This window comes from Alexandromys fortis, unplaced genomic scaffold, assembly GCF_014885135.2.
Source record: "Alexandromys fortis isolate MF-2015 unplaced genomic scaffold, M_Fortis_MF-2015_v1.1 scaffold_28, whole genome shotgun sequence".
NCBI lineage: Eukaryota > Metazoa > Chordata > Mammalia > Rodentia > Cricetidae > Alexandromys > Alexandromys fortis.
The window spans coordinates 6,007,770-6,031,497 of NW_026067901.1; the positions used below are offsets into that span (position 1 = coordinate 6,007,770).

The window sequence follows — 23,728 nt, forward strand, 5'->3', positions numbered from 1 at the left end:
TGAACTAGACATCACAAGCATTCCCAAGTGTATACTGTATGAGGTTGGCTTTCCATACTGGAAGATGTACCTTCATAATGATGGTGTCTTCAAGATAATTAATATTCATTATAATATAGCTCTGCTGCCAGGGACAGTCTTGGAAGGCTTCAGAGGCTTAAGACCTTCAAGTGATATAATCCTAGTTGTGTCTCTCATATCAGCTGGCAGAAGGCACCTTACATGTACACTGTCCCTTACCTGGAGCCAGAGCAACAAACATAAAATACTTGTCAACTTGAAAGACCCCCAGTGCTGAGGAGACTCTCACTCAAGTCTCAGGATAACACGACCCCCCAGTAACTCACGAGAGACCGTCCTTGCTGCAATCACACGAGGCTTTAATGATGAGATGAGACAGGAACCAATGCACTGGGGCTGAGAGTCAGAACCCTGTATCTGTGGGCAGATTTACTGAGTCTAAGAAAGCAGAGGAAATTCTAGTTGTGATCTGGATTGTTTACGAATCCTTCTCTCTGGAACCACTGGTTTTATTCGTAGCAGTTAACTTTTCCTCTTCATTTAGAAACAGCCCCTGAGTTCCTGTCAGGGTAATAGCCATCAGATCACACTGTGCAGCAACTGCTTAGAGAGAAAGGTGGGCAGAGTCTAGACATCTGTCTCAGGGTTTAGTGTTCACATTAAGTGCAGTCATTTTCACTAGACCAATGAACGAAGTAACAGGCTTAGAAAGCATTGTGTATTGCGTAATCAGATCAGATCCAGACAATAAACCTACTTTTCATTTGGGGAGAAAACTTAGGTTATTGCAAAAAGGATGCCCTACTTGATTCTGGGGAATTCTTTAAGACGTTAAACCCCATTCAGACTGGCCTTGAAGCCCTTGATGTTCTTAGTGTGAAGTTTTGTATCATATGATGCTGTCTTGATGGAAGAAATTCACATTCATACAAAATACAGAGGCCACAAACATCACCTCATGTCATTTCCCATAATACTTCCATAGATACGGCTCCCTGAAATATTTCAAGGAGCCGTGCTTCTCTGAGGAACTCGAAGGAAGCTGTTAATCAGAACTTTACTTCTCATCACAAAACTCCCACTTAGACTGCTCAATGGCCTTACAATCATCTGATTCATAAAAACTGGAGTGTCACAGCATGCTGTGTGACTTATCCCAAACAGGGGCTCCTTTTTCACTTACGAAGATAAAATTATCCTGCCTTCACCCCCAATTAACACTTGAACCCACAGCACACTCTTTCCTAGCCAAGGGCCTTTTGAAATTGCTGTGAGACCAGAGAGGTTTCTTTCACCCATCCTATCCAAGCTAAACAGACTATAATACTGATATTATTGTGAACAGACCTGAATTGTGTAGTCTGGAAGTCTGACTCCAGCGTCAGTCCTTAATTCAAATTCACCTTTAGCTTACAGAGACCCTTATGAATCCCCCTTCTATAATTTAAAACGTTTATGATGACATGCATTGTGATGAATGGCCACCACTGTCCAACGAGCTAGAGAAACCCTAGAAAATATCCCTGCTGGGCTCTTGTAGGCTTTGAAGGGTTGTTCACCATTTCTATATCCCACAGATACAGGGTTCTGACTCCACACTTGTTCCAAAGAAACTACTACCTTTATTCACGTCATGGACACTAAGTCAGTCAACTAAATACTATTGACGAACAATTTCTCTGAAAGCAATTACACCTTCAGTGCATGGCAAGACATGCTAGCAACTCTGGTGTGTATTCTGATTGGTTATTAAGGCATTATTTTATTTTATGTTTCTGCTTTCCATTTTATTATTATTATTATTATTATTATTATTATTATTATTATTATTATTTTGACACACACCACAGAGGAGAGAAGTGGGCCACAGTAAATTGAACACCAAGCAATATATATTGCATGTAAATCTGCCACTGCAGAGATCTGGGGACGAGAGTACCTCACTGGACAGTTAGACAGGCCATTTGAAAACTGCTTATTTCCCCGAAAAACTGTATGCATTTGACTACACATTTTGAATGATTCTGCCAAGCTGGATAGAGAACAGCTATTTGAAAAAGATTTCTAATTGGGTGCTGCATAGCAATTTTGTCTGCATAGAAGCATTTCCCCCCAGTAGGAGGGGTCATAAAACTTAGTAGGTAAGCAAAAACTGAAAACATAGTAGGTAAGCAAAACCTGAAACTCTCAAGGTCCACAGGGTTCTGCCCCCAAGGTTGTGCATGCTGCGGTGCCAAGAAACCACTCCTCCCCAGCTCATCATTGGTTCTGTCGACTTTTGTTTAGGCACCAACTGTGCTGTATGGCTTTTGGTGGAAGAGTGAAAATAAAAATTCGCCTGCCAACGGCACCAGCGGCAGAACAGAGTGACTACTGTGCCAGGGTTTAACTTACAAAACTAATGAGCTGATTGCATCAATTTTGTTGTAGGCATTAAGACATGCAACAGAAGCCGATCTCTCTGTCCAGAAAGAACTTGTCCAATAACAAGGGGAGTTAGAATGGAAAAAAAAAAGTTATGTAAATTCTGCCCATGGCATTAACATCTGATTCGTCAGGTCAAGTGGAAAAGGGGATGAGACTAGAGTATTAGCCTGCTGTCTCTTAAGCAGGTAGACACAAGGAAAGGAAGTGCAAAGTAGTTGTGTGTAGCCAATTAGAATAAAGTAGTCCCCAGAATGGAGTATAATCAAGGTCTCAACGAGTTCCCACAGCACCTGTGTTCTAAAGATCCCTTCCTGGGATCCAAACACTTAGAACCCATCCAAATAATTGGATGGTGAGGAATAAGGGAAAGATATAAATGATAGAAGAAACTCCTCAGACCCAACCTTCAATAGAGAGGATGGGAAATCCCAAGTTCCATCACTCAGGCTGGGGCTTTATTAAGAATTAAATGCTGTCACCAACAACCTCAAACCTCAGTGACCTCACATTAACTCAGGTCATGTAAAGAAGGACGCGGGCATTCTTGGCCCAACAGCTCCCCTGAGGGAATCCTGCCTTCATCTGGTATGTAGCCCTGCTTCTATTTCCTTTGTATTCTTAGGATGGTGCAAAAGAGAGGGGTTGGGAGAGCGGTAACATTTAGTATGAACATTCTGAGGCTATTTGTATTCCTCTACCTATAACAAAGGTTCATGGCCCCACTCCCATGACAAAGGACAAAGAACTGGAACCTGCTGTGCCCAAAAGGAAAATGAAGCAATGTGGAAATGCACAGTATTTTTTTTTAGTTAAAATTATGTTCAGCATAAATTACATAGAAATATTGAGATTCTGGGCAAAACATACTCTTTTCTTTATTGTTTCCTCCTTCCAAATTATGGGTTAACTAGTCAGTAATATTCAAGTTAGAGGTGAGACATCATTAATAAGGGTGAGACCTTCCTAGAGGCAAGATATCATTCCTAGAGGTGAGATAATATTATCAAAGGTGAAGCATCATTATTTTCTCTCTAAAGAGTTGCTTCTTATTTGTGTGCATGTGTACATGTGGAAGCAATGCTCATGGAGCCCAGAGGAGGATGTCAGATCACCTGCAGGGGGAGTTCCTGGAAGGTGGGAACTACCTGATGTGGTTGATGGAAACCAAACTCTGGTCTTCTGCAAGAATAGCAAATGGTATTTAATCACCGAGCCAGTGGTTAATTTCCCTCCAAAATTACATAAATTGATGTCTTAACTTTGACTAATTAAGTTAAATTAGGTCATTAGCATTATCAGGTCATTAGGCCATTGGTTCTGTCTTGTGAGACAATATGGACGGAGATGAACATGCTCAAAAACCAGATGATGACAAAGCTGACAGGGACTATTTACACACCAAGAAAAAAAAATTGGTCTCAGAAGAACTCGAGCTATAATACCTTGATCTCATACTTACAGCCTCCTGAAGAGAGAGCATTTACTTAATTCAACTAGTTTGGGTTCTTTGCTATGGCAACTCTGGTAAATAAATGTAGACTTTACATGGATAAATCAAGCAGCATGAAATCCCTGTGCCTTCTCTGAGTGTGGCTTCTAGATGCTCCTTATTCCCACACACCCATTTATCTAAAGTGCCTGTTCTCTGTAATCACATTTGGAATGGCTGTCATTATAGAAAGCAATGCCACACACAGAGAACCCACGAGAGCAGACACGGATTGGTCGTCGGGTTAGACTCGCACAAAAGAGCTCTAGAAATTTCCCATCCAGTGACATCTGGTGTATCAGTAGCACATGATACATCACAGAGAAATTGTGCCTGACATGTGTGAAATTCCTAATAGAAACTTTGGGATGAACTCTATAGCTTTGGAATATTACTTTTAAAAAAAGTAAGCCATTTATGCAAAATGAGCACATGGTTATAGCTAGCTTTTATGCTATAGCAAAATCCTCTCTTGGTTCCTAAACTTAATGAAGCATTATTGTGTGTGTGTGTGTGTGTGTGTGTGTGTGTGTGTGTATTTTCGGCAGAAAACCTTGTTTCCCCTTAAGGCATGTTACTGTCTGCTAGTTAGCACTTCAACACCTCACCTAACATTTTATCCAATTTACATGCATTTGTGCCATTTAAGACTAGGATTACTAAGGATCTTCCCAAAACTAAACTGATTGAGGAAAAGAGTTGGTCTTCTCCCCACTACAAAGAATGCTTCAATTTAACTCCTAAGCTATTACCATGTGGTCATTTCTTCTTTCTCATCTCCACTTCCATGATAAACATAATTTGCCAAAGATTATTTACAGTGAATATGTTCTGAGATTTGAGATCACCTGACTTTCTTCTCTTTGCTGTTTCTGTCTTTCATCTTGACTAAACTCCTACTCAGCCATCAAAATACAAGGCGGTGATCACATCCTCCCAGATGTCAGTGCCTCTCCATTTTCCTGGCTGGACTAGCTTCACAGCTGCAGTTCCCACGGAAGCACTTCTGAGTCATCTTTTGGTGCCAGCCCATCTCCAACCCTAAGAGGTACAGGCTATGTCTGTGTATAGAAAATAGCTTCCACAAATGAATGGTCGGTTGAGAGGCATTTGTTTTCCACTATAAGTTTGAGCTATTATCCCCAGACACCTAAAGTGTCAGTTTAATCTGAAACATTCACTTTTAACCAAATCTTTAAGTTTATCACAAAAGTGAACGAGTTAAATGAAAATGTCTTAAATATTTCATTGTACTTTTAATCATATTATATGAATTTGCTAATGACAAAACACTGAAAAATATTTGATACTGGTTTTATTCTAGTATATGCAACTAGATCATTCATCGATCAAGTTATTCTCATTAAAAAGAATATTCTGCATAGGTATGTCAGATATAATACTATTTCTGCATAACCATTTTCCAGCCATGTATGATGAAGTCTGGAATAAAAGTGTGTGACTTTACCACATGGATCTGAAGTGAGAATATAAGGCCAGTTCACAGGAGAGAATTTTACCATTAAAACTTGCAGAATCCATGCTCAGGGTTGCTCCTAGGAGGGATTCCTATTGTCCAGACTTTGACTCATTGCTCTGTTTACCTCTCTCTGAGCCTCACTTTCAGCTGGCTCCCCCGTGTCAAGGTGTTCATTGAGGAGCAAATCAGAGGAAGAAGTAACTGAGATCTAATGGCAGAGTCATAGCCTTATAAAGCAAACAGAGTTGCTAAGAATATCACTAAAGCCTAGGACTCCTTTTCAGGAGAATGAAGAAGATTAGTTTGGATTTCAGTGGATTAATTGAACTTTCCAAAAAGTGTAATGTTTAATGATTATGTGAAAGTTATTTGAAAAGATATAAAATTATTGGTTTGTTCTATGTTCTGAGATGAGTTGTGTATAGAAAATTAAATACATAGGTCATCAATAACTTACTCGGCTATTGCCCACTATGACATGCCAAACACTCTGAAAATGCAGTATCCAGACCTAGTGAAATGTGTTGCTAGCGAAATGCAGGCAAGAAAGTGTGTGCTCAATGTTTTTTTTTCTAGCTTTTAATCTTTCAAATGTGCATCCAATATATATTGAAAAAAATTATCTCTGACTGGGTGGTGATGGTGTACGTGTGTAACTCCAGAACTCAGGAGGCAGAGGTAGGCAGAGATATCTCTGTGAGTGCAAATCCAGCATGGTCTACAGAGAGTTCCAAAACAGCCAGAGCTACATAGAAAAACCCTGTGTCAAAATAAAAAACAAAAAACAAAATTTCTGTCTGTGTTAAAGAGAAAATTTCTGAAGCCATTTCCAGGAATACAATGTATCTTTCAAGGTCATGCAGAATCCTTTATGATTTCATCAAAGCAAATCTGTTTACTTTAAAAAAAAAAAAAACAGTGCACATTAGCTACCTCTATACCTGGCCCTGGTTAAACAGGGATGGACATTATGTATTTATATCTTATTTTCTCCTTTGTGAAATTGATCTCAGATTACAAAAATTAGTTTAATTACTCACCATTTCTCCCTAATACTCTGCACAATAACACTGCACACACGAGACACATGTACTTAATCTTCATGAGGCTCATGACAATTCATCCTACTGACCAGCATCAGAGTTAAATTCTAATTGAAAATAATTGAATTGTCCCCCTTTCTCTTATCAATCACCTTATATTTATAGCAATAGAATTTTTTTTTTTTTTGCTTCAGGGTTTCCCATGTTAATGAGGTCCTTAGAGAACTGTGCCTTATTTGCTCAGCTGACTCCACATCAGACCGCAACAGCTAAAGACTCCTGGGGGTTTCTCAAACTATGGCTTGGAAGGCATACAGGACCACTTCTTAAGATACCTGTTTGTAAACCTCAGATTAACCCCAGACCTACTAAGTAAGTCCCGAGGGACTGATGATGCAGGTCTTTACCATCATGTTCTTAGCTGTCTTGAGAAGTCCTGTCATGAGGGCTTCACATCAGACTCCTTTATGCTGAAGTCTGGGACTCACTGACGTTAGCCATGATTGGTGACATCAGTGGAAGAGCACCTACCCTACTGCCTGGATAGTGGTGTTCAACGCCCTTGGCACCTGTGTCTTATTATCACCAATTGCAAGAAGCAAAACTGTAAAAACCCAACATGGCCACTCTTGGATTAGTAAGAGCATCTCCAGTAATCACTTCTGCCGTGATGGATAGATAGTTCACTATCTTTAGCGTTCCAGCAGATTGTCTGCCATGACAACATATATATTCAAAGCAGTTTTTACACTACTTAATATATCCTTGTGAGGTGTGACATGCAAATTTTTCACAGCGGGCAAAACTTGTTTGGGGATGTTATTCTACACCCTCCCTTTTATCAAATTTTCTTATCCTTCTAGACTAAAATAATGTTCCAAGTTTAAAACTTGCCTGATTTGAACAATTTTGACTCTAAAGAGGCCTTATTGATACTCTAAGCCCATCCCCCACTTCCATCTGCTATAGAATTTAGTATTGCTGCTTCCCTAAGTCTCAGGGAATGGCAAGGATCTAATTAGACAATTACATGAAGGTATTCTTTAACCAAACATGTTTTACCTTATTGTACTACTACTGCTCAAAAACATGAAAATCCCTCCTGCCATTTAGTCCTTCAATTTCTGGTTTACATTTTTGTTTGCCCTAGAACTATGCTGCCAATAAAGCTAGCTAACAAATGCAATTAATTTAGATAAAATGGGGACACCATATATGTCACTGTCCAATCAAGGCGCTCTTTAGAGTGAGTAGGTAGGCTGTTAATCATTAGTCTACATCAGCAGGGCCACAAAAAGCAACCCTGATAAGTGGCCACCTGTCTGTGAGATGCCCAGTGAGTCAGACCCCTCACACGGCTCTGTAGCTTCTCTGCTTTAATGCTTGCAACCCCCCTGTCTCAGTCTCCCAAGTACTGGTATTATATGTCTGTACTACAGTGAAAAGCCCAGAAATGGATTTCAGTGTTGTAGGATCAAAGCTGAGTCAATGGGGCTTTATTTTCTTTTGCAAAGGGCTCTCACGGATTTCAAATCTTAGATTTTAAATCGTACAGTTTCTGCAGCTCTGGATTTTGGTGAATCTTATGTCTCACAGTGCACACTAGGTGTTACATAAGGAACACTGATACACAGGCTTCATACTCTAAGCACTGTGTAGGTTCATATTTGTATGTGGGTTCCAGAATTTCCTAGAATATCATCCCTGAAAAGAAAACGATTTTCAATATTTGATGCTATGGCTTTACTTTTCAACTGTTTACAAACACAATTATTTAAAATATTCATATACTTTAAAATTTTTGTTTATATTTTGAGAAAATTTAATACATTTGCTTGCATCTGCATAACCCCTGTCCTTTCCTCTCATCTCTATTCCTTCCATGCCCCTCCCCCAATTCAACATCCTTTATTAGTCATTATTGTTTCAAGTGATAATGCCTATTTTAATTATCACGTACACATATACACATACATAGAAATATTCATATGCTCAGACATTTTACATCTAACTTCCTAGGAAATAAAAAAGTAAAGGCAGAAATTCTGTATGTTGTACATATATGCTTCCTGGAATTATTTTATCCCAAAATGTTATCCCATAAAGGTTATCTTTTTTAAAAAAACATTTTTAATTGTTTTTAAATAAAGAGTAGTGGATTTGTGTAGGGTTTCAGTACTCATAAAGGACTTGAGGGGAACATTGTAAAAGTTTTCAGGAGACTAAAAAGGTTTTCGAGGACTTAAAAAGGTCCAGAGGTTTCGAAGGGCTTGGGTTGTAAAGATTTTCAAGGAGAAGATGTGAGTAAATGGGCAGAGGTTGGAAAGGAGAAGGAGAGAGGTCTAAAGCGTGGAAAGAAAAGCTTCCCATGATGAGAACAGTACTAAACGGGGTAAAAAGGAAGGGAGTTTGGAAACGCGAATGTTTTGAAGGGTCATATCTGCTTCCTTAGCAGAAGTAAAATTTTAATCTGCTAACAGCAGGATGCCAGTGAGAGGCCTCAGCCAGAGAGCAAGAAAAAATAAAGCCAAGATAGGGTAAGCAAATTGAAAGTGGCAGAGGCCGGGTGAAAAGAACATGGAAGCCACTGGGATCACATATGGAAGGTGACAGCAGCTGGGGATGAAGGTATTGTGTTCCGTCATATTCAGTCTACTGGGGCAAAGCACTCATGTGCAAGGGAATTGAAGGCCGCTCTTTCTTTGTGTATCAGACAAAACACAAGTAAGAAATAAGTTATCAGACAGCCAGGATAATTGAGAGAGGCAAGCTGTCAAAACTTCAAAACTCAACCTGGCCGTTATTTAAAATAAGTCACAACTCAGAATGGTTTGGAAATGCCAAGCACAGTCAGACCTTTTTGACCTTTCTGTAAAGGTTTTTCATGTGTGTATTGGTTTTGTAGATTATTTGCTGTTATTTTATGTATTTTGCTTTGTTTTTCTTTTCCAGAAGAGGATGTCAGGTCCTCTGGTACTGCAGTTACAGATGGATGTGGAACACCATGTGAGTGCTGGGAATTGAACCCAAGTCCTCTGGAAGAGCAGCCAGTGCTCTTAACCTCCAAGATATCTCTCCAGCCCCAGTCCGTACCAGTGTACAAAGCCTATAGTCCTATGTGGCTGCTCCCTGTTCTTTCTTGGAACTTACCACTCTAAGATCACACGATGTTCATGTTTTACAAGCTTAAATGGTGATGCAGTGCTCACCACACTGTAGCTCAATGACAATCCTCCTACACTTTTTTTTTTTTTTTTAAATAACACAGCATCTATTAAAGCAGAAACCCAAGGAAAGACAAAAACACTATGCTCATTGACAGTGTAACAAGCAACTCCAAGATCAGGTCACATACTGCCACTCTAACGTAGTATCCACGGCTAGCTGTTTTGTACATAAAAGAGGTCATTTAACTCATGGTTCTAGAGGCTCACAAGCACAGCGCCACCACCAGCTGGGTTCTGGTGAGAGGCTCAAAGCAAGTGGTACCACAGGGGTGACAGCGCATCCAAGAGAGGACTCTTGCAGCCAGAAAAGAAGCCAAGGACTGGGAATGCACCAGTTCTCTTTGATAAGGACACCCCTGAAAGAACCCTAATGAGGCTCCCCACAGAATTGCATCAGGCCTTCCAAGACTGATGTTGTGTGACCTCTTGACCTCTTCTGAGCTCCTCCTTCTGTCTCTCAGTCCTGCTTCAGTGAGACCAAGTTTAAGAGGAAGGAATGCTTGGAGGAGAAAGTAGAGACAAACAACACCACTACTCATCACATCTTTCCCATTTAAAGGCAGGACACTGAGGGTCAGAGAGTTGGAGATAATTGTGCCATAACTCAACATAAATTCAGAGGTTCAAAGTTGTGAGACAGTCTCTTATCTATAGCTTCTACTGTCTTCCACATGCCCTTAGCCTCATGCCACTATTCCCAAAATAAAGCCAACAACTCTAAGGCAATAGGAAAATGAGAATAAACTCATAGTCAAACCGAGACCCCTAGCAGATGGACGAGCAGCGTCATAGGACAGTGAGCTTTGATTTAAAAGCAGGAAAAAAAAAAAAACTCTCCTTTCCCAGCCAGCTAAGTGCAGGTGCTCTTCTTGCAAACAGCAAACCTGGCCTCTGACCAGCCACACTACAGCAACGAGAAGTCCCGCAACAGCAACTCTTCTTGCCTGCAGCTTTCCTGTGGATAAACCCCAAAACTGTTACCATCCCTCATCTTCAGCAGACTCTGGCATCCTCAGGAATTGGAAGAACTGAATGCTGGCAGCAGATGGCCTAGATTTCCTCAAACTTCTTGCTTGTATAAATTGAAACTACACATAGAAATGGAGGATGAATTCATTCTGTCTTTAAGAGGTAGAGTAGGCATTCCAGCAACTCTCCTTCACCTCATGGTCCAAGCAGGCTCTTGCCATAATACTACACTATTTTTCAAGAAGCAATAAAACACGTGATAACTATCCATTCATCTCACTAACACAGAACTGTGGTTACTCTTCTCATCAGAATTTAATTCTTTATTTATGTTGACCCAATTTTTAAAATATTTTTCCCAATTATTATACACAATGTAACTGCTGTTGAAAGACACCACAAGATAGACAATAAGGATATTGTCCTATTGATGCTTGCAGTGATAGTTTCAAATAAAAAAAAAATCTACCTGCCTACTATTTCACAGGTACTCAGGTAAATTGCAAATGTTTCTTATTTGTGAATCAATTAGCAGTGGTGATCTGAAGTGGTACCTTATAGATTTGCCTCAATATTTCTAAGTGGTTAGCCCTGGTCTGTAGTTAATTTTTCTATTTCAATAGCTGTAAACCACTGTCCAAAGCCTTAACTGAACGTACACAATAACAAGAGAATTCACAGTGGCCATAGCAAGAGATAATAGAGAATGCAGAAGGTATAACATGCCATGTTGTGTTGGAAGAAAATGCAGCTGGCAGCCTGACAATAGAATTCCTGGTTGGTAAAGATCTTCCCTCTGGTGACAAACATAGCACCTCATGGAAAGTGCCACATGGGAACCATTCTGTGTAGGAACTGCTTACAGAGCTAATGAAGTTGATTTGTGGCCTTTGTTCAGGATGAGTTTCTGCTTTATGAGTAGAAGGTATTTCAGTATACACATGAACACAAACACATGCACATACATGGTGATGTGGGATTCCCGTCTGTTTGCTGTGAATACCATTGGTTAATAAAAAAAATGTTTTGGGCCTGCACAGGGAATAGAGGAAGGAGGGAAAAACTAAACTGACTGCTGGGAGAAAGGAAGAGGAGCTGGGGAGAAGCCATGTAGCGCCACTAGAGACAGACATGCTGAAACTTTGCTGGTAAGCCACAGCCACTTGGCGGTACACAGATTACTAGAAATGGGTTAAGTTAATATGTAAGAGCTAGTCAATAAGAAGCTAGAGCTAATGGACCAAGAAGTGATTTAATTAATACAGTGTCTGTGTGGTTATTTAGGGTCTAAGCTGCCAGGCAGCTGTGAAACAAACAAGTAGCTCCTCTTACAACAACACACATTCTGTTTCAATGTGTTTACCTTAGACTCTAAAAACTCCATTTCCAATATCTGATCCCGAAAAATTAAGTGTGTAACCGCTGTACATAATACTATCCCAACACTGGCATTACTAGAAGATGGCGGGAGGATCAGATGTGAACAAAAAGCTATGATGATTCTGCACCATTTCTCACTCAGGAGTTACAGGCTCCTTGTTGTCCATCAGGGTCACAAAATTATGACACAATGCTATTGCTCACAGCAGCAGTGAACTTTGACACCTCCCCACCCACTTCTTCCCACTCACTTCCCAGGTATCTTAAAGAAAATAAAGTATTGATGTTGGCCTCTTCTCATAGGATCAAGAGCCTTCTATGGTATCTCTCAATTGTGAAATACAAGCACAAGTTGTTTTAATTCTTGGGCACATACTGAACTTGTTTACCTGGAGTATCTGATGCTGTCAAAAGTATTTCAATCTTTTCAGACTCTAGTAATATCTTGTCACTTAATGATATAAAATTTAACTTGTTTTTAATACACACAAATAAATATTTTTGGTGAGATAGATGTAAAAGTAGCTAGAAACTGGCCAGCATGGATACTTTTGAAGAATGACTCCAAAATTAGCTTGTTTTGAATCATGTCAAAAATACCTATCACCAGGGTTTATTGTATGACTATCACTTTGCTTTATTCTTCAATGATTTTGAACTTGATCAACCTCTGTGCAATGTAAAATACCAAAAACAGGCATTTTGGAGTTATTGACTGTTAAACTATGGCAAATTTTATGACTAATATTGTATGAGAATTAGTAAAGTCTCAAGAACCATTAATAAATCCAAATATTAACATCTCTACTTTATTCAAATTGGTGATTTATGAATATTTTAACAAGTACAGTTCTTATATTTTTCATGCATTCTTTAGGCTAATAATTACATCCAATATTTTGGGTATGTTTTGAACATAAGGCAACGATAAACTTTTTCAGCTTTGACTATTTTCATTTGAAAGCATTCAGAATAAGTCAAATTGCCGCAGTTAAGTCACTTTGATAGCTTCATAATATACATTCCAGGATAGAGACCTATTTAGTTAAACACACAATTTCTACCCAAAGGCAACCCTTGACTCTTCAAGTGTCTAGTAAGCTTTCTTCAAGACACCGTGTTTTTTTTTTCTGTTCTTATTCTAGCTCAATGCATTCAAAACTCAACTTTGTTAGTATGCACACAATAAATGCAAATCTAAAATGCATCAGAATTTTAATAATGAAAAGTGGGATCCACCCGTCCAGAAATGTGGTGCTAGTGACTCTACAGAATAAACAGATTTATTTTCAAAACACAGAGGCGCCTAATAAACCTTAATTTCTATTGATACCTTTATAAGTACATGGAAAATTAATCATCCAATAATAATAACCTGATTGCTTGTGTTAACAACAACAAATAATACCTCCAGCTGTGTATGAACATCGAGAAAAGAGGGAGATAGAAGTAATTCCAGCTCTGTCATCACAATCCAGTTCCCAGTATAAGCTCCAAGCAAAACAACACAAGTGCATATGCAAATGCTTCCCACAGCTCCTCCCTACAAGGGCAAGGATGCTCCTTCATTTGCCTTGCTTTAAAAAAGACAAGAGTAAGCCAAAGGATGATAAAGGCACCATATATGCAATCCCAGGGTTCACATACACATAACGATCGCAAGCTTTTAAAAGCATTCTTTTCTTATCAAAACTGTTACCGAGCATAGATTTGCTACCCTTTGAAATGTTATAAAAATGAATTCCATAAAAGTCAGTGAAGTCCCTTTGGCGTCAGCGGAGGGAAGGTATTAAAATACAGATGCTCATTAATACACCTGGAAACGTAAGCTATTTTGTGCTTTCATCCCCCAGGTAATAACTGACAAAGAATCATCATAGAGTTTTACATTTTTAGGAAGAAAAGAAACAGCAACGTCTCCCCTGCACTCAAATTGTGTTCTGATAAGGACATGGAGGCGAGCAATTTGTGTGTCACCTTACAAAGTCTGAATCCAGGAACATGCACCTGTTTGCAGCCTTACCTCAATGATTTTGTCATGAACCTCCAGGCCATCTGCTCTGTCTGCAGGCCCATTTTCTAAAATTTTCGAAACATAAATTCCTTCAGTCGCTGATTGCTTCTGGTGATTCTATAGAAAAAGTTGTTAGCAGAAAGAAACACATGAAACAAACTTTAAATTTTGTAGTGGATGATTCTTTTTTCTCTAACCGTAACAGTGGCAATTCTGCTCAAACATGCAACTCTCTTAGCTGGGAATTTGGCACAGAATTCACTCACTTAATGCCAACTCGTCATTAATCAAAATGACAGCTATAATGAACAAGTCCGGCATCTCTGACGAGATCATCTATTTACTGTACATTTTGAATTCACACGAAAAGCTTTAGAGAAGGGCACATACAAGGTGAGATCAGCAATGTTACTGTTAAACCTCTCACCTATAAAGTGATATGGGAGACAGAAAAAGACAGATGTATAGAAGGGGAAAGAAATCAAATTTACCCTCTAGTACATAAAGCTTAGATGCAGCCATAGGAAAAAAATTGAAATCCTAGCTCTGACTACCTAGGAGACAGCATGATTTTAAATCTAAAATATCAAAATATCAACTCCACATGGCTAAGAGGCCCATTCAAATCTGATCATTACATGGTTCCAGGTGCAAGTTTCACAGGGAATAAGTAAACCTCAGATATCCAGTCTTTGACTGCACAGCATTTTAGCCAATTATAAGAAACCAATGATTCTGTAAGATCTACTTAGGAAGATGTTTGTCATCATGTAACAACAGGTTATGCGTTCTTAAGAGTCAGTTGATTTTATGACAGGATAAATAGAATTAACCCTAAAATTTCCCTTTAATTGCCCTGCTTCAACCAGAATAGGAAGTGCTTCTATAAAATGCTCAATGTAAAATTTCCAACTGGAAATTTCCCCAACAGAAGGAAGAATGAAAATAATATGAAAAAAAAAAAACCCTGTGGTTTTGTAATAACAGGGACCATTTCAGGAGAGAAACAGAACAGTGGCCTTTAATTACTGGGTTTGCTAGTTGCATACAAGACACAGGATGGCATAGGTCACTGCCATCCTAAGCCCAGCTTAGAGCAGACAAATAGTCCTACAACATATGAGTCCTTGAACAGCAGATGACATATGAGACAGGAGTGTTTCAGAGCAGTTAACCAGAGAGTTAAATTAAGTGATCTTCTTTATTAAATTTCACCGTCTTTGTCCAGTTACGCTCAAAATTAAGGCAGTGTACAATTGCAGGATGTCAAAAAATTTTGTAACTACAGTATGTAAATTCTTAATATGTACTCCAAGAACAAGTAACTAGGTAAGTATAATAAGCAAGTAGAGATTATTCATCCATTTAAATAAGGAGTTGGTTTGGAAAGCCAAAGAAAATGTATTACATCAACTCTTTTTAGTATGAAGTTGCTTAAGAGATTTCAGGAGGGAGGAGGAGAGGAAGAAGAAAACACACACTCACTCGCACACACACATACACCTCACTTTTATCTTTTTAAAATCTATTTCAACTCTGCATTCAATATACGCTGTCAACTTTTCCAGCCCTGTTTGCTTCTAAAGACTAAGCTGTTGAGAGCAGAAGTATATGCAGACAAGATACAACTTCGTGTAGCAAATGTAAATCGTCTACCCAGGTACTCTGCCATTGATTCCAGAACTCTGCCCAGGGTGCTATCCCAGAAAGATGGATGAAATGCAAAACACACTCTTTCCTTTATGACAGTGACTGAGAGAATCAAGTTGGTCAACTGTGGGTGATTTATTGTTGCTTTCAAATTCTCTCATAATGAAAATCTGAGTGTGGACCAGAAGCTCCACATTAAGAATCTTGTATTTGGGGAGAAGCATCCTTTAAGGGTCACATCACTTGTGTTCCCGACCCATCGCCCACTGCACACACAGAAGGCTGTCCTAGCGGAAGAGTCACCTGATTCCGCCTGCCTCCTATTATGTTGAATCCCAAAGCATAGTCTTCTCTTTTTAGCACAACAGTGAGTGACTTCCGTTCTCCACCCTGAGTGAAAAAGGGGAGAAGTGAATAATTAAAAAAAGATACAAGAAGACATACACAGAGACAGAATATTGTATACATACATAAATAAATAAATATTAAAAAAAGATACAAGAGAAAACTAACCGCTACAGTGGCATTTTACCATAAATAGAAAGTGTTTTAAGAATGGTTGACTCTATCAAACTTTCTCCCCGAACACAGAAAGCATGTCTTTGAAGGAAACTGCTGTGCGCCTGAGGAGAAAAGGATTTTCCAATTGACTACATGGATTCGCATTCCCCACAGGAGCAAGCATCTCACCTGACTTCACCTTAACCACAAACAGATTTCTGGGCTCCACTAGCAAGGCTCTTGATTTTTATCTTTGTGTGACAGAAAAGTAAAATAAACTGTCAGTGGATCTTAGAGCCATTTTTATGTGAATTTTCACTGTCGAAGTGTTGAGCTAGTTATAAAGGTCTCCTCAGCAGAAACACTCAGGCTGCCCTGAATGCAAGGTCTACCGGAAGGCAGCTGTCTTGATTTTAAATAATATGGGTTTGTCGCCATTCTTACAGAATAAAAATAAAAGAGATTTTGCTAGGCAGAGTGCTGTGTCTTTCTTTCTGGATAGTCCAATAGTATTTAAATAAGTAAAAATTATATCTGCCATTTGTTTGTTAGCGAAGATCCATTTCAACAGTCACATAAATAGCTGGACAAGATAAGCTGCAATTACCACTACAAACATTAACTTATCCGAGGAACTGAAATACATGGAATTACATCTGACATTGAGGGAATAAACCTCAGTCCATTCCCACTGCAACCTCAGCCCCCAACACCCACCCCAGGAGTTTTCCCAGAGCCCACAGCAGCCCCTACAGGCTGGTGGAAAGCAATTTTGAGAAGCATCATCAACTGGCAGCATTTTAAAAACAGTCCAGAAAGTATAGCATGGAACAGTGGTGGTGGTGGTTCTCAACCTGTGGGTCGAGGGTCGTGGATCAGATTTTCTGCATAACAGATGTTTACATTACGATTCATAACAGTAGCAAATTTCCTGTTATGAAGTAGCAATGAAATATTTCTTTTTTTTTTGGTTGGGGGTCACCACATGACGAGGAACTGTATTAAATAAGTGCAGTTTTAGGCAGCTTGAGAACCGCTGGCAGAGAACCACAGCTTGACGGATGCTGAACGTGTTTAGCCCATAATTTTAACCCTTGTTCCGTTCCATCAACGTTGAAACCTGAACTGGGGGTGCAAATGGAACCTGTGTACCTTTCTCTAGGTCATCTACCCGAAGATTAGCCTGTACACAAGCAGACTAGCGAACTCATATAGCATCCAGACGTTTTTATTTTTATTCTTTCCATTAACTAACTGCCCATGGAACTCTGTTATGAAAGGGCGCTTTCAGACAAGTATAATCTGTCTGCTGGGCACAGCTGTCTGCTTACATGCTCCCCCATCAGAGGGACTTATCCCATATTGACTGTGTTTCTCAGGCTAGGGGTAGGACGGTCAAAAACCTAGGGCCAGAACTGGAGTCCGAGGGAAGCAGCCAGTCCCCCAAAGGAAGCCCTCTGTTCTCCTTCCCAGGGAGTGCAGAAGAATGGAAACAGCTCTTTGAAAGAGGGTGCAAGTGAAAACCCTGCTTGCTATGCCAGCGACCAGTCAGATCAGACACCTGTGCGAATGTACTAAGGACAAGCTATGGCTGACGAACAAGTCCCTTCACCCCGGGGCTGCTGCAGCACGCAGCTCAGGATCAGCCGCTTCTACGAAGTAGGAACGGTTGTTGCTGCCTGGGAATCATGGGTCCAGTATGACCGCAGGCAAATATTCTTGTCCTGGGACAAGTCCCCTGGTCATACATTATGCACACTCACCACTAATAGGGATGTGCGAGGTCAAGAGGGAGGGAGGGATTATGAGGTAAAATCAGGGATGTAAAGAAATCTCACCCTGATTCCATACCACCACCATCCGTTGAGGTCCCTGAACTGAGGAGAGGCTAGTTAAACAAACGATAGGCGTACTTTGGCAGAGAAAATAATTCATTCACAGTTAATTGGTTTACTTATGGAATTTGCTTCAGGCACAGACCAAGGATACAAAAGATGGGCAGAGATGAGGGGTAAGAGAATGGAAGTTGGGGTACACGAATGTGGATGGAAGAAGAGTCTTGTCAGTTCTTCTCCAGAGGAGAATTGAGTTCGACTCCCTTAACCCTAAGCAATGTTTCTGGGCAGAGGTGCAGATGAGGCTAGCAGAGCATAGTCAGGGAGATGTCTCATGCGGCTCTGGGAAAAATGATGGCACCTCCTGAAGGAATCCTCGCCGCTCGGGAATAACTCCCTCTGTCCACCCGAGTCACGCTTGGGGGCCCACTCCCTCTTTGCTTACCCGGCGGCGGCCTCCCGGGTCCCGGACCAAGTTGCGTGTGTGCGCCATGTACCGGGCCAACTTCTCCTGGTACCTGCCGTGCAACAAGCCGAGCTGCGTTCGCAGCGTCTTCCCCAAGCGCCTGCAGGGGGCAACCCAAGGCCGATTCCCGGACCCCGGTGACCCTTCACGCTTGTCCACACTTGGGAGGGTCGTGATCTCCTGGTGCCTTTTCTCCTCGCCGCCTCCGCAGCCGCCTGGGTAGTGGCGGCTGCAGCCGCTGGCAGGGCCGAAGGCGCAGCTCTGGACGTGAGCCGCCAGCTCCCGCAGCCGCACGGTGTGGCCACAGCCCAGAGCACGGTAGTCGCACTGCACTCGCAGCTGCTGGACCAGGCTGCGCAGCGGCAGCACGCGGTAGAGCTCGTCCGGCGCCAGCGGCTGGCACTCCAGCGGGCACCGGCGCCTCCGCGCCGCCCAGGGCAGCAGGCAGCTGGCGCAGAAAACGTGCCCGCAAGGCGTGCACGCGGGCTCCTCCAACACCTGGCTGCACAGCTGGCAATGGAAAGCCGGGTCCACGGCTTCCGCGAAGCGCTCTAAAGCAAAGCCCATGATAGCGGTGGGGAGGAGAAGATCCAAAAGGGGTGTCCGTTTCTTCTTCTAAGCACCCCCAGGCAGCGCCAGAGGTAGCGGTCTCACAGCCGCTGAACTCTGTGGGGAGGTGTGTGTGATCTCAGAATAAGTTTGGATTGGTGTTTCCAAGTTTTGGCTATGTTCTCTGACCTCCACATTGACACTAATGGAAGCCACCTGGTTGAATCCTCCCCTATCCCACTCCAGTCTCTGTGGCTTTGCAATGCGAGGTTTTTCAAGTCTATCCTTGGGAAGGAGGCGAGCATACAGTGGTCTTTGGGTCAGCTTTATTTTCCCCCTGAGCCAAGAACTTCAAGTCCTCTGGGGTGTTCTGCCTGGGCAGAGCTGGGGCCCTCATAGTACTGATATGGAGAACTTTGAAACCTCCCAGAGATGAAAGATTCCAGAGATTAGGCTCTTTGTGTCAATTAGATCCTCAATAAAACAATGTTATAAATCAATAACATTCTGGAATAGACTGTGGAGGTGCTCTTCACGCTCCACCCCTTACCTAAGGACTCCAGCCCTTACCTAAGGACTAGGGGCAACTACTGGAGGACCTTGAACTTTTAGGATGTTCCCACAGATAGGTACTCCATGCTCTAGGAATTTGCCCTGTACCCACTCACATAACAAGCAGCAACCATTAAACTTAGTGGATTAAAAGAAAGAAGAAAAGAGAGAAGGAGAAAAAGAAGAAAGAAAAGAAAAAAGAAAGATAATGAAGGCATGAGATTTGGATGAATACATGTTGCTATAGATTCAGGGAGAATTGTAAGAGAAAAAATAGAGATGATTAATGATTATTTACATTGTATACATGTATAAAATTCTCAAGAATAAAGATAAATTATGATTAAAAGAAGCAATTATCTGAGGTAAGCAAAAAACCTCAGAATGAGTTTCATACGCACACACAAATTTCATCTCACCAAGGCCAGCTGGCCTGGGTCTGAAAAAGCCAGGGTTAAAACAGGTCTCACTGAACATAGCGGACAATGAGGGCTACTGAGACCTCAAGAACAATGGCAATGGGTTTTTGATCCTACTGCACGTATTGGCTTTGTGGGAGCCTAGCAGTTTGGATGCTCACCTTAGGAGACCTGGATGGAGGAGGGTGGTCCTTGGACTTCCCACAGGGCAGAGAACCCTGATTGCTCTTTGGGCTGACAAGTGAGGGGGACTTGATTGGGGGAGGGGGAGGGAAAGGGGAGGAGGCGGTGGGGAAGAGACAGAAATCTTTAATAAATTAAAAAAAATTACAAAAACAAATTTCAGCAAAAATAGATCCAGGGACATTTTAATGTCTTTTGGCAAAGGTTCTTATGTCATACCTTGGGCATATATTTATGCCTTCATTAATGAACATTTTCTATCTTCTAAGAATATGTAGATAGTGAAATTTGGAGCCCGAATAGTTAGGTGGTAGAAGAGCTGAAAATGAAGTCCCTCTTTTCATGTTTGGTGCAGGTAATCTCTAGGTGTGTTGCTGCTTGTGGCCGAGACATGCTTTGCCACATAAGCCTTCATTCAGCCTGGAAATGTACTTCTCTAGGTGACAGTCAAAAGAAGCAACAGATTCACTCAATATCATGACATGGATCCAAATACATATAAGGAGACCACACTGGTTGTGTATTTTTCAGCTTAGCAGCTGGGTTTTAATGTCACCATTGCGCCATCTATCCTCATGAAAAGAATGTCAGTTTGCCCTTCCACTGCACTTGCTCTTGAACAGCAACGAGAGTGGGCTGGGCCTGGCTGGTTCTTGTGTGGAGAGGCAGGCTTCCAGCTCAGGTTAGAGTAAAACCTTCCAAGGAGTAGCAGGGAATCTGGGAATCAGAAGTTACTGTGTCAGACCTAGAACGCCTAACATCTAAGCACGTTATCCTAAGGCAGATAAGTGAAGTCTGTAGACAAAATGGGAAATAACTTTCCCCCCACTTTGAACCTAGAAAATGTTTTGCTAAACCTACTAATTTTTTTTTCAAGTTAGAAAAGTCTTTAAGTTTTTAAATTAAAATTGCACCATGGTGAGATGTGATTTTTTAATCTAGGAACTCAATCCAAAGGGCTCTCCCTGAGTTGTCCTCCTCTGCGGCTAGCCAGAGGCTGGAGACCTGTGGGACAGCCAGGATAGTAAAGGATGGGAAAGCCAAGTGTCCACTCAGAGGTCAGCCAAATCTTCAGTCCTAGGAGCTCAGCACACTCAGCTGGAGACAGGGTGATGAGTTTCAGGGCTACTGAGGCCACCACCAGCTGAGATGAAAACACCATCTCTACCATTGATGGGGTCGGAAAGTCGATGATTCCAACAGGACCTTTTTGGGACCTCCCTTTCGGGGGGGGGGCTCCTAATGGCCAACGTGACTTTAAAGGTAGCATATCCACCCAGCTGCAAACTCACTCCATCTGACTATGAGCACCCTTGTTACCCCAAATTAGGCAGAGGAAAGTGTCAACAAGGAGAGATTCCCTCACATGCAGGCCCCTCGCACATACATTTATATTCATATATATTATAATTTGTTAAATATATTAAAATTTGTTTTGTGGGCTATCTAGGCTTAGGCCAACTTAATACTAAGCTAGAGTTATCTGAAGGGAGGGAAATTAAATTGAGAAAAAAGGCCTCCATAAGATCCAGTTGCAAGGCATTTTCTTAATTATTGATTGATTGCGGATGGCCTAGCTCATTGTGGTTGATGCCATTCAAGGACTGGTCCTGAATTCTATAAGAAACAGGTTGAGCAAGTCAGTAAGCAGCACCGCTCCATGGCCTCTGCATCAGCTCCCATCTCCAGGTTTCTGCCATGTTTGAGCTCCTTTCCTTATACTTCCACATTGCGGTTCATCACAGAAGGCAGTAAGCCAAATAAACCTTTTCTTCTCCTGCTTGCCTATTGGTCAAGGTGTTTCCTTGCAGCAACAGCAACCCTAACTATGACATCCTGTTTTTCCTTTTTGTCTTATGCGTTTGATTATGATCCATGCAGTCAAAAGGTTTGAGAAAATATTTCAAATAATATTTTAAATAAATAAATCATTTATTTAATGTCTGATTATAATACTGCTTAATACTTTTAAAATAGCAATATTTTTTAAATTACCCATAGAACTTTCACTGAAAGGATATTTAATTTTTCTATTTCATTTTTCTCTAGTTCTCTGGTTTTATTTTACATCAAAAGTATTTCTGTCATCTTTGGCTTTTCTTAAAGTGATATAAATTGATAACTTTATAAAGTTACTCTAACAATCGAGGCAAAGTATTCTGATATGTAAGGCCTATCCAGTTTCTACATTATACATTTATCTGTATTATTGAATTTACCGTGTATGTATATTCTTCTCTTGGTCATTTTGTGTCATAACCAAAGATCCGAGTTTTTTCTTTGAAGTAAATGAATGTGTTCACAAAGCTTGTGATAATGAGGTCACCTCGACCCAGAGGAGAACGATGACTCGTCAAGAAAGTAACAAAGTTGTGATGCTGAGGCAGCTGACAGTTCATTTCTCAACTATTTGATCAGAGATAAACTTTGGGTATATGCTTTACTCTTGGAAAAATTTAGACGCATTTACAGCCAGAAAATGCAGAGCATTCTCAGCCGTTACACTCCCTGACCGCTGACGTGCAACCCATTAGCAGTTCTTTGCTGTTACCTTGGTTTTCTGCTCCTTGGCAAAGTGAAGACATAGGTGGACATGACAACAGTACCGAATGCTATTGTTTAGGGAAATGAAGTGATCTGAGCAAAAGTATCCCACACTCCAAAAAGAATAAAAGGTTTGCAACAACTGTTCAGTCCCTATGAAGATTAATAATCAAACAAAGCCAAGTAAGTAATTAGAATGAAATCTAATTAGAAGTGAGTAATTAAATTTAAAAGTGAGGCAACGGCTCTTGGTGCCCTCCCAGCTTAACCCCCTTCTTCAAACCCTCATAGCCCTCCTTTCTAGCCCAGCCTCATTCCTTCATGTCAGCCATTGATAGCTAGAAACCCCTGCTACCTAAAGACTCCAGGAACAACCCTGGACTGAGACTCAGGTCAGTGATTTTCACAATTGCTCCTGTCCACCATCAGCCTTTCCCCAGTCTCACCTTCAGTTCTGCAGCAGCCCGCTTGCAGGTGCCTTTCCTCTCACTATCCATCCTTTCCCCTGGAGACACCAGCTCCTACTTGGGACAAAGCTTAGCTTGTCCTTGCAGAAACTCTCAGCATTCCCTCTTTGCCCATCTCCATTCCTCTGTGTCAGCTGTCTATACGTAGCAACAATTTCCCCAGGCCCCTGGTGGCCACCCCAGGCTGGGACTCAGGTAGATGATCCTCACTATCCTTCCTCTCCATCCATTATGATCTTTCCTGTTTCACCCTCAGCCCCGTTGGAGCCTGCTCACGGGTGCACCTCCTCCCACCTCACCTCCAGCCACTGGAGACTGAGATGCTTGGTGCAGACCCAGGATTACCATAGGCCTGTCATCCTGTGTCTCCAGACATTTTTTTGTCTTCCTGCTGCATTCTTGCAGAAACTCTCCTCCCGCCATGGTTCCAACTCCCCAAGGAACCATGGTTTGGCCTAGACAGGATTACCCTAGCTCTTTCTCACAGCCCACCTCAATCCTCCCTTCTAGTC

The 23,728-nt window shown here is 41.3% G+C and overlaps 1 protein-coding gene across 1 annotated transcript in view; it reads right to left on the reverse strand.

Moving 5' to 3' along the window:
• Pdzrn4 (PDZ domain containing ring finger 4) overlaps positions 1-19,069 on the reverse strand; it is a 341,120-nt gene extending 322,051 nt beyond the window's left edge. The window contains 5 exon segments of the mRNA XM_050127841.1: positions 14,060-14,167; positions 16,004-16,090; positions 18,482-18,621; positions 18,624-18,799; positions 18,801-19,069. Of these exon segments, the coding sequence (XP_049983798.1) occupies positions 14,060-14,167; positions 16,004-16,090; positions 18,482-18,621; positions 18,624-18,799; positions 18,801-19,069 (780 nt within the window).
• Between the last annotated feature and the right edge of the window lie 4,659 nt (positions 19,070-23,728).